The sequence below is a fragment of the Hippichthys cyanospilos genome, chromosome 21 (genome assembly GCF_059441005.1).
Source record: "Hippichthys cyanospilos isolate Australia breed blue-spotted pipefish chromosome 21, RoL_Hcya_1.0, whole genome shotgun sequence".
In the NCBI taxonomy this organism is placed as follows: domain Eukaryota; kingdom Metazoa; phylum Chordata; class Actinopteri; order Syngnathiformes; family Syngnathidae; genus Hippichthys; species Hippichthys cyanospilos.
The window spans coordinates 11,805,735-11,818,026 of record NC_142389.1 but is presented as its reverse complement, the minus strand read 5'-3'; the positions used below and the strand labels follow the sequence as shown (position 1 = coordinate 11,818,026).

Below are 12,292 nucleotides of genomic sequence, written 5' to 3'. Positions count from 1 at the left end.
GCACCTCAAGTTGATTTTAGCATAAATACCCAAAGTTGCACAACATCCATGTTTCACTAAGTTTATGATTGTGAGTATATACCAAAAGACCGCAATTATTAAGTCAAATGGAATACATTTCCGTGATCTCTAACCGGTGCACTCTTAATTAAATCTGCTGGAGACATCATAACTTTTACATGATCCTATCAGTTTATTAATATTTCTGTGTGTGAACAAGGACAATCTCTGACGGTGGTTTAGTCTGCTTGCTTCTTTATTTGTTTTTATTTTTTTAAATAATGCCGAAACAACCTCAGCTAACACGAGCTGAGCAAGTACCTATTGTCCGTTTATGCTACAAAGTCTGTCTTTTATTTGGGGAAGTATTTTTCCACACTCTTGGTTTGATGGCACTGCCATATTTAGCATGATAATCTGTGGCGCGTGAGCTGGAACCTGCCTTTGGTCAAAAAAATGGATTATCAATGCCACACGATGGTGCCAAAGCACTACCTTTGTCTAAATCAGGTTCCTCAACTCATGTCAATGCAGTTCCCTTGTACAAAAATGTCACAAGTGTTTGCGGGGCAGTACTTTGGTCTAAATGAAGTCCCTCAGCTCACTTCAACTTAGTTCTTTGGCAGGTAAATGCCACGATGTGGTATCAAAACAATATAATTGGATTTTTTGTTGTTGTTTAATGGCAGATTATAAATAAATAAATAAAAACTTTTGAATTCTGATTTAGCAGTACAGTATGCGCAGGAACTGCATGCCATATTTTCAGTGCTGCTTCCCTTTTTATCTCACAAAAACAGATCTGAAATGAATAACCAGCTTCCGCAATTGGTCAGATAAGGTTTTGGTAAATAAGGTTTATCTGTATGGATTAGGATTTCTGAGTTACCATTTGAATAAGCATCATGTTATATAACAATATTAAAAGAAAAAAAAGTGCTGGGAAGCAAATGTGAGAAGATTCCAAATGGAAGAAATACTCTCCATTTTCCCATGACCGGCGTGGTCGTTAGCCGGTCTTTGTGCGGCGTTGGCTTGTGTGGCGCGGCAGTGACAGGCGAAGGCAGCCAGCACAATAAGGAGCCGCCGTGTGTCCCTGAGCTTGTGTCTCTGTCAAGATGATTTACACTAAAGGATGTGGGCCGCCGCATCAACATAATCTCAGTTGTACTGGAGCGGCATGCATCCCTAAGGCTGTCCCGCTGAAAGACTGACCCTTTTTGTTAGGGAACAACATGTAGAGATACACATGGTTTATTTAGAGTCACTTTCTTACCACCAAACCACTGAATCATATATGTGACTAATTTCCTTATTAGAATGTTTTTAAATGTCACTTTTTTATTGACAGGTTTAAAATGTAGGAATGAGTGAGTAATGATACCGGGTATCCATACTTGTGCATTGTAGAAGTCCAGGCTAAGCCAATCATCAAAGTCATTGAAGGCTTGCAAATGTCAGTTGGCTGTTAGCACCACCCGGTGATTTTGGGATGTCAACATAAAAATTTTCATTGCGCCCCTTTCGGGAGTTGCCATTGGAAGTATTAATGTAAAAACCAATAAAGCATTTTCAAAATATTCAAAATTGACAATATTTCCAATTTTGAATGGCAGTAAATGAGCCCGACATGGGCTAAATTTGACACCTATGGAGTGTGCAGTACCTCTTGACCTCCGGTTTGTAAGCATTTAGAAGGGACGGCAGCGTGGCATATTCAAAGTCGTCATGTTTTGACAGTCAATACAATATATTTGCCTCAGAGGGTTTTTTTTAATGTGTTTCCTTTGATCTCACACATCAAAAAGCCCAAGTTGGGTCAAAATTTCCCTCAAGGGGTTAAACCAGGTTCATGGTATAAAATTAACATTCTAAAGCAGGTATAGGATGTTAAAGTAAGGCTTCAAGACATGCTAATAGTTTCGACAAGGGTTGGGGTTTCAAGTCTGGTTTAGGGTTTTGTTTTTAACTTGTGGAATGATTTCAAATTAGGGTTTCAAGTCAGGTGTCGTGTTTAATGTTTGTGTAGTAAGGCAGGTTTAGGGCTACTAGACCGGTTTAGCGTTTGGAAATAGAGGTTGAAATCAGGTTGTCGGTTTGGAAGTTAGACGTCCGGTAGGGAAGGGTAAGAATTGATACAAAGTATCGAAAGTGGCCTTTCATGGTATCAATAACTCTTGGAGCAGTTTCATGTGATTTCATGAAATTTTAAGGAATGTGCTATTATGGGAGAAATAGGGCTTATCCCATTGTGTTTTGGCGGAAATGTTGTTTAAGGTATTGAATTTTGGTATCGGTACTTGGGACTTCTCGATAGGAAAGTTCTTTAAACGCATCCGTCGATTGTTCTTTGAATCCAGGGTTGGGGTTCCAATGAACTCCCCCTCCCCGGTAAAGCGGAAGAACTCACCCTCTCCTCCTCCTCCCTGAGGTCCGGCATGGTGCTGACACAGAGCGTGACGGCGGTGATGGCCACAAACAAGACAGAGAGGCAGGCGAAGATCTTGCCAGGGATCCCCGAGTGCGGGTTCTCCACCATGTCCCTCAGCCTCCGCATGCAGCCGCCCTCCTGGTCCTGGTCCTCGTCCTGGCCGGCGGGCGGCTGCCGACTCTCCTCACAGGGCGGCGGCGGGGCCGGCTCGGCCTCCTCCTCCTCCAGCCGCCGCATCTCTTTGTATTCCTCCTGTCGGAGGCGGAGCTTCCTCAGGCAGCACCAGTCCAGCTTGTTCTCCTCCAAGCCCCAATAGAGGAGCTCCTCCTGGAAGGACAGAGCGCACATCTCCCTGAGCAGGCGCAGCTTGCCGGCCGCCAGGAAGGTGACGATGGTGCGGAAGGCCGACGGGCTTCGGTCGAAGAAGAACTCGTTGCGGCTGCCGTCGTAGTCATCGCAAACGTCCATGATCTCGGCCTCGTTGCTGCAGCCGCGCAGCTTCCCCAGCCGGGTCATGGGAAACTCGTCCAAGGTGGACCAGGGGATGCGGTACTTGATGCCGCCCACGTTGATGATGGCCGCCCCGTCGTCAGGGTCCGTCGGGCGGGTCCCGGGCTTCAGCAGGCGCTGGGCCCGCTTGTAGAAGACGCCCTTCTTGGAGGAGACCTCCTGCGGGTTCTCCACCCGCTTGAAGTGGAAGGTGGTGAACTGGCGCTCGGTGCTGCCGGCCAGGAAAGCTACCTCCTGGTACATGGCGACCGCGGGGCTTCACGAAGCGGGGCAAGGGGGTCGCGGCACGTCAGCCATTCAGCAATGCGCCCGCGCTCTGTCGCAGAAAAACAGATGCAGTCATCATACCTTTTCAGCTCGCTGATAGTCTAGTGGTACAGTAACAGTCAAAGGTTTAGAAAAACACTACCATTTACAGTTTTTGCAATATTTACACATTTTATAGATTATTACCCACATCATCAACATTATGAAGGAATTATTTGTTTAATTATTAATCAAGAAAGAATATTTTTGATCAATTAAGATTTTTCAAAGTAGGTTTTTCTCAAATAGCAGATATCCACATGTTGGTGTTTTCTCGCTCAGCTTTATGATGTGGATGATGCTTTATGAGCTGGAATCTTTCAGTTCACAGCTCTGCTTTTTCAAGTAGGCCCATTTTACGCAGATACAGTAACAGCGTTGGTGTATTTTTACTCAGCTATATGATGCGGATGCTGCTTTAGGATGTGGAATGATTTACTGTTTATAGTTCTACCTTTTTTAAGTAGTCACATTTTGCACTTTTTGGTATTTTTTCACTCAGCTTTATGATGTAGATTCAAGTCACAGCTTTGCATTTTCAATTATAGTCATTAAGCTCAGGTAACAACTTTTCACATCTTGGTATTTTCTGACAGCCACATGATGTGGATGATTTTTCACAAAGTGGAACATTTCAGTTCGCAGCTATGCTCTCAAACAGGCATGTTTAGCTCAAAACCTTGTGCATATTGGTATTTTTTTTTCACTCACCTACATGATGCAGATGATGCTTTATGATGTGGAATAACTTCCAGTTTACAGTTCTGCATTTTCAACAGACTCATTTTGCCCAGATAACTTTGCACTTCTTGCTATATTCTCATTCGCCTCTATGATGTGGGTGACGTTTTATGAGCTACAGTAGATATTCTTTCATTTCACAGCTCTGCATTTTCAAGTGGGAACCTTTTGCCTAGATAGCATATTTGCACATCTTGGTATTTTCTCACTCAGCATTATAGTGTGAATGATGCCTAAAGACCTGGATTGTTTTAGTTCACAGCTTTGCTTTTTCTAGTAGGCATTATTTGGCCCAGATAACTGATTTGCACATCTTGGTATACTTTCACTCAGTTTTATGACATAAATGAAGCATTATGATCTGGAATTATATTCGGTTATGATGTGGATGATGCTTTATGATCTGAAATGATTGTTGATTCACAACTGTGCATTTTCAAGAGTTAATAACTTGAATTCCTTGACCTGAATCCATTTAAATGTGATGTTTTTTTTTTCTCAGAACATATGACTGGTAATGTACATTTACCAGAATCATCCAAAAATGGAGGAAAATAAGAGAAAATATGCATTAAGCATCTTATGCACCTCTCAGGCACAATGATATTTAAATACACTGCATTACAAGACCTACAAGGAGCTTGCATTATGCTGTATTAGTGTACTGTTGTGTGGCAGCAGTGTGCACCTTTCCCAACCACACACTTAAAAGTCTCCACATGAAAGAGCTAATGGCTTGAAATAAAAGGTAAACGAGAGAAGAAGCTGTTTTTTTCCGCGAACCTATCTTGAACTCCACAAGAATGATGCACGCACAGCTATGAGTTAGGTTCACGTTAACAAACTGAGACACGTCGTCTTTTATTTAAGGCGAGCATCTGGAGCCGTCGTCCTGCTGAGATAAAACGGTCAAAATACTTCTAGTGTTTGTTGTTTTGTTGTGATTGGCAAAATGTTCCACTGGCTGTATCGGAAATATTCGCTTTGGATGGGGAAAAAAAGTCAATTATAAAAAGCCAGTTATTTGCTGTACTCTAATTTCTTCAATAAGTCATGTAAAATTGTGCATTTTTCAACTATTTACTCGGAGGCAATTTGTGTTTGAATGCTATAAATCTTGAATTTTAAATTGTTTTTGTTTTCTTTAAATTTAATAATATTCTTTGAAGGAGACTTTGCCGATTGAGATCAAATGTAGTCAGTATTTTAGTAGGTTTGAGAGAATTTATGTAACTTAATTTTTTTATGGGGTGGCTATGTTATTTTATTACATACATTTAAATGTAAATATGCATTTAACCCTCCTGTTATGTTGTGGGTCAGACCGACCCATTTGAAAGATTAAATGTAGTTTTTCAGTACAAGGCTTCTGCTTGGCTTTTGTATAATCAACATATCGATCAAAAATGGCATGTGTTTCAATTTTTGTCAATGCATTTTTTTTTAAAAACTTTTGAAAATAAAAATATTCACAACTTTTTTGATAAATAAGAAAAACCTGGGTCAAAATGACCCAAGATTATTATTGTTGTTCTTGAGTATAAAAAAGAAACACAAGATTTGCTGTTTAGCAGGTTTACACACACCAAATAGTTTTTGAAACATTTGAATAATTAAACATGACGTCGGGTCAAATTGACCCGGAATGTTATTTCTATTTTACAGTCATAAAATGGGGATGAATTAAGTATTGTATTGAATTATGAGTTTTTTACACTTTTGGATAATTAAACACACCACTGGGTCATATTGATTCAGACACATTATTGCTGTTTCTGAGAAATTGGTCATAAAACAATGGTTAAACTGAAACCTTGGATTTGGATTACACATTTTTCAAACATATGGGTGACTGAATACGCACAGGGTCAAAGTGACCCAGGGACATTAATGTTGTTCCTTACAAACAAACATGACAGGACGGTTAATATAAATAACAGTTGTCAAGGGAGTATAAAATGCCATGGATGCATGTAAAAATGGCAGAAAAATAACATGTCAAAAATTTCTCATGGGTGTGGGCGTGGCCACAAAATGTTTTTTTTCTGCATTATTAACACGAGTAGCAGTAATTTGTTAGCGTTTGAGTCCCAATTGGCTATTCTAAACCACTTTCTCGCTGATAGCAAGTGGTGATGACAGAGTCGATTTTTTTTTCTCCCCCTCCACCAGAGTCTGGTCTTTTATTGGTTTATGACAACGTTCTGTTCCCATGGTAGTGACGTAATCCAAATTTACATGTAAATCAGAGCACTGCAGTATTCTACCACTAACCTACGCTAACACGGTGACACCATAGTTGCAATGAACGTGTGTATTTGGGTCACTTCAAGGTCATTAACGTACAGCAGTGTTTCTCAATTATATTTTACAAAGCCCCCCCAGGAAAGGGAAAACCTTTCACGGCTCCCCCACTCGTCGCGCCAACTGTAAATAAGATGATCATTTTTTTAAATTGTGGAAGAATACCTAAAACTGTATCCTTTTTTAACATTAGCAAAAGAAAAAAAAAAACAACATAACTTTCAACAACTTTTAACTACAGTGTGTATAAAGGCTACAGGTTGCCTTAAAAAGAAAGTGCATCAAAATGCCCGAAATACAAAAAAAAAAAAAAAATGATGCTGATCATTTTATTCCAATCACACTTAACATGGGAAAGACAAAACCTTTTCCTTATGGGCCTTCCTCAGCCCCCAAAGAGGGGCCCACCCCGCTATTTGAGAAGTACTGACGTATAGTAATCAAATGAAAAACAGTAAGTAGGAGTGTAACTGATTTTGTCATCTTCACACACCCATAATAAACCAAAGATCCATTATACTTGATGAATTACGGAAAAAAAATCTTCAGCTACTTGCGCTGACAAAATGCAAAACGCAACACTGTACACATTCCAAGCACTGATCATTTGCATAGTACTGTATAGGGAAGCTAGTCAACAATCGCAACATGCTTTGTCAAAGTTTATATAATGCGTCGACACAAACGGCGCTTATTAAGTTTTAATACTGTTATTTATTATGTAAAGGGTATGAATGGCTCATAATGAAGTATTTGTAGCGCAAAACATTAGCACCCTCATTAGGTAGAAGAGCACAATCTTTTTCAATTTGATTTTCTTTAACCCTTGTGCACACACTTTGCAAACTATTCACATTGCATTTTCTTTCCTAATTTTGTAAATGCTTTTAAAGGCGTAATATTTAAGTTATTGATGATTTTTTTGCTTCAACCACTCAAATTGTTCAGTGGCATCAGTTCTATCCATACATAGTAGGCTACATTTATTAACACCCACAAAAAATTAAGAACTCAGTCCTCAAGGGCCATTGTCCTGCATGTTTTTCAGTGCCCCCCCCCCCCCCCCCCCACACACACACACACACACAGGATCGTTATCAGGCTTCTGTTGAAATTGCTTATGAATTGATCATTTGAATCAGGAAGCAAACCTAGAAAACATGCAATACCGGACGTTGGGGACAACATTTGGACACCCCTGCTTTAAGACATAGCCATTAACTGTGGTCTCTACCGCAACCTACTGTCATGACGTGAAGCACAAGTCAACAAATAATTTTCTGTTAGCTGACATAGGTTGACTGCCACACAATGGAAAGTTGCAAAAATCGCAGGAAAATCAATGTAATAAATCCTATTAAAATGCATTTCAAAAATTTTAGTTCTAATGGTTTTATATGGTCCAAAATTTGGACAATGATTATTTTTGCACGCCAAATCCCGTGTGTCCAGCTGCAATCACACAGTAATGTCAGAATTATTGCATTTTGAAATTTTATGTTTGAATCAGTTGTTGGAAATTTCAGCTCCCTAGTGTTTTTAACCATTGATTCTTTTATATCATTAAAAAAAAAAAATCAAAGGAATTTACATAATTTGTACTGTAACGCCACAAGGGTTCCATTCATGGCATCTCAGCACTGGAGGTGTGAACATTATCAGCAACACACAAAACGGTTGTGTCAAATGTGCCCAAAATTGGGTAACATAGCTAATCCAACACTGGGTACCAAAGGGCCAATGTTGGGTTATTTATACCAAGTGCCTTAGACTGAAGACTTGACCTAATCTTCAATACAATCTGCACGGGCAGAATAATTAACCCAGCACTATGTAAACGTAACCCAATTGTCTCAATTTCCACAGATAACCAGCAGGTGGGTTTGGAAAACAACCCAGCATTTTAAAATTTCTGTGATATTTTGTGCAACTCTTTGATCTTTGGGAGCTGAAATTTCACCCAGATGGTGACAACATGTCAAATTTCAACAGGGCACAACAACTTTGTCATCACACTACCAAGAGTGTGCTAAAATACTTTGAGAATGATGTGGAAAAAATAACCCAAAACTGGTCAAAATACTACAAGGGTTCATGTTTACTTTAAGATGCCTTTTGATTATTGTGCGGGTGTACCTAATGTTGTAGCCAGTGAGTCTGCATCTCAAAATGTTGTCACTGCATTCATATTTTACCACATACATATTTTAAGTTTGACTACTTCCCAGGTGGACTTGCATAAATCATCATATGTAAGTCACCTTCCTCAGCTTCTCTACGTCAAAGGAAACTTTTCAAACAAAACAAAAACCCTGTCATGCATGCAAATGGGACTGGCTAGATTGCACCAACCTACAGCCACATCTTTTTTTTTTTTTTTAACATTCAATCCCTGAGACATAGTTTCACGTTTTTTCAAAAAGTCCAGACATTCAATCCCAGACATTTAACTCTTTCAGTGCCGAGCATTATTGAAAAAGAAAACCTCTGGAGGGACAGTATATTTAGCATTTTCACTCACCTTTAAAGGCCAACAGATTATTGTGTGCTCTTGTTGATGTAAATATGGATGCTGCCATATGAAAGATTGACTTCCATTCTTCAGTTACACTTGCTTGTAGCTAACGGCTGTGTTGTAAGTGTGGAAACACTGCCATCCAGTGGTCACAGTTAATTGGCTTATATTAGGTAAGCATTAGTCAAGGTGGTCAGCTCATCTCCATTAAAAAAATGTATTTGACCAGAATTTTATTATTTATAAATGTTATTATTATTTTAAAAGACGATAATTCTTGTCCATGGCATTGAATGACAAGAATTGATTTAATACCTAAGTATATGGGATTTAATTCCCTTAATGTACTTAAGTACAGTGGACCCCCGGGTTACGGCGTCCCCGCCTTCCCTTTTTTTTCACGTTATGAAGTGGAATACTACGGGTTTTTTTGTGCCTTCTTTACGGCATTTTTCTAATTTATGGTATCAGGAACTCTCATTGATTGAATACTTAAAGTACCTGGGATTTAATGTCTGGACTCTTCAACAATGTGAAAATACGTCCCTTGCATTGCACTGGAGAAACGACAGTTTGCACCAAAGTGTTGTCAAGCTTATATAATGACAGTGAACTCACAGTGGCCAATTTGAAAGTGTGCAAGTGATCACACTCACTCATGTGAGCCATGTCACATGGAAAAGACGGCTAAGTAGGCCTGGTTTAGGCAGTCTGACCCAGGGGTTGACTCCCCTTTGATGCCAGAGGTTGAGGCAAACATAATTTACACTGTTATACATGCTGAGCACGTTGTCAAGATCAAATCAAATATTTACAAGAATCCCAGGCTTGTAGTCTCTTTTGTGCAGAGATCTTGACCGTGCCCCCTCCCCTCTCCCCTCGCGGCAGGCTTCCAAGCCGCCCTGATTGGTCTCCATCACTCACAGGGTCTCGTTCCGCGGCAGGCAAATGAGCCAGAGAGCAAAGTGATTGATGCAAAACGGACGTCAAGAGCTGCAACAATCAGCTGGGAGAGGACTTGTCACACGAGAGCCTTTTTACCATTTGCGCCCACTGAGAGGCTGCGCTCAACTTCAAAAAAATGTCACTGACGTTGCCACTCAACGCTTTCGCTTGCGTTTGGGAGACATGAACCTCACTCCTAATGATTCGGCTCCGATTAGAATGATAAAATGCGTTTCCACAACCATGACAAGAAATGTATATTACTACCACAAAATCATAGGAGGCCTTTAAAAGTAAACACTATCAGATTTAAAAAAATAATAATAATAATTGTCCTAAATCATTAACATTTGAGAATCTTTAAGAAATAATGGATGATGTTTCATTAATTCTGATAGTAAATCAGAGAGAAGGAACATTATTCATAATGAAAGATTATTTGAGACAATATTTGGAGTTTTTTAAGTATTTTAATGAATGTTTTGGATTTTTTTCAATAATAATTTTTGTTTTGTTTTCTTTGGCAAATATTGATTAGAATTCAAAAATCAATTATAAAGCATTTAAATATAATTTTAATACATCAAAAACTACTATTTAGAAAGTTAGAAAGTACATATTTATTTTCATCAGTTTCTTTAACATATAATATGATAGCAGCAATGATTACGTCCAGTTACTGTGATTATAATTAAAATCTTGCAAAAAATATCATTTGAATAACCATCACATTGGAATAATTTGATTTTTTTTTTTTTACTTGTATTTGGTAATAAGTAATTATCATATTATAATAAAAAAAAAACTATAGTACTGGCATTCAGATGGGTGACAAACTGATTTATTATTTTGATATTTATCATAATAGACTAAGTAATACCTGGGATAAAAGAAACTTTTAAATCAGAATGAGATTGTGTCATTAGATTTTTTTTTTGTTACATGGTTTTATGATCCATAATAATGTTTCTTTTTACTCCCTGCTGACCTACTTATAGGTCCAAAGTAGTGGGTAACATTGACTGCAGTGTTCCCTCACTATAATGCAGCTCACTTTTCACGACCCCGCTGTTTTGCGGATTCTATTCCATTAAAGTTTGAATTTTGAGAGTGTAACTGAACAAGAGAAAGTTTAGGACATGTTCATGTTAATATTACTCTGAGAAAATGTTCAACTGTAGATGAGAGAGTTTTACTGCCTTAAAATAAATGAAAACATATTTAATAAATGAAAATAATACAAATGAAAAAAGTTATATGAAAAACAAATGATGACATTTATGATGAACAAACAAGTATATACTGTTAATTTTAAAACTATATGGAATGAACGACCATATATATATATATATATATATATATATATATATATATATATATATATATATATATATATATATATATATATATATATATATATATATATATATATATATATATATATATATCTTACAATCAAATTTTAAAAGCATATTACAAATCAAATAAATCTAAAATAAACAAAAAAACGTGTTTAGTTGACAAAAATCAACCTCTACTTTGTGGATCTTACTTATTTGTAGCGTAATCCCCGCGATGAACGAGGGAGCACTGTAAATAAGAATAACAACACTTCGAATGCGACATAATGTGATTTCACATCCTTTTTTTTAACCTTTGAACTCCTGGTATCCTCCCCGCACACTATGTCGTCACGTCTGTCCGCTTCAAAAGTGAGCATTTGTCATTTTAAGTTACTAGCGGAGTGATGTCATAAAGACAGGGTTAATGATGAAACCTCACAGGTCTCATCAAATGAGCGCATCCGAGTTAACCCTTACGAGCAATAAGTAAATTCGCACCATTGATACGTCGCACTTGTTCAAAAAAGACAAAAACATCCGTCGTTCGCCTTTCATACAGGAAAAGAAAGCGCAAGACTCACCCAGCTGGCCGAGCTCGAGTCCATCTGCTTCAACGTGTTCCACGCGTCCGCGCCGCCGTCAACGCGCCGCATGTCGCCTGCAAGTTTCCCACGCACACGCCGCCGGACGAAGCGGGGAGGGGGGAGGCAAACGCGAGCGCCGGAGAGTCCACCCAGATGCGCATTTTACGCGCACGATGAGAGCCAGCTCCGCTTCCTTTCTCTCACGATGCTCCGCTGAGCGTGGACAACAAGAAGAGGAAAAGAAAAAAAAAAACTCCCTAGTGAGGAAGCTTCTCCCTGCACTGCCCAAACCGTGTGCGTCTTCTGTGTGCGTGTGTGTTACATATAAAAGAGTGTGACGACGTCATAGGGGTTGGTGGTCATCCACTTCCTCCCTCTTTACTCCACTTGAGGTAAACCCATTTAGAAGGTTCGTACAGACAGTGCAGTAAAATTAATCGATTAATCGTCAACTCTGTGTTCCCCGAAAACTCTACAGCCCCTGAAATCCGAAGATTGAACTTTTTTTCTTTTTTGGCTTTTGTTCCCTTATTTTTTCTTCCAAAAGGACCAGGTGTAGGAAGCCTTTTTTCCCCTCAATAGACAATGATGAAGAAATACACAAAAATATAAC

General features: G+C 38.9%; 1 protein-coding gene across 2 annotated transcripts in view; it reads right to left on the bottom strand.

Moving 5' to 3' along the window:
- Positions 1-11,974, bottom strand: part of kcng2 (potassium voltage-gated channel, subfamily G, member 2) — a 44,883-nt gene extending 32,909 nt beyond the window's left edge. For both annotated transcript variants that reach the window (XM_088404421.1, XM_088404422.1), the window contains exons 1-2: positions 11,677-11,974; positions 2,411-3,257 (exon numbers count right to left, since the gene is read on the bottom strand). In XM_088404421.1, the coding sequence (XP_088260547.1) occupies positions 2,411-3,184 (774 nt within the window). In that variant the 5' untranslated portion in view covers positions 3,185-3,257; positions 11,677-11,974. The remainder of the gene's footprint in view (positions 1-2,410; positions 3,258-11,676) is intronic.
- Between the last annotated feature and the right edge of the window lie 318 nt (positions 11,975-12,292).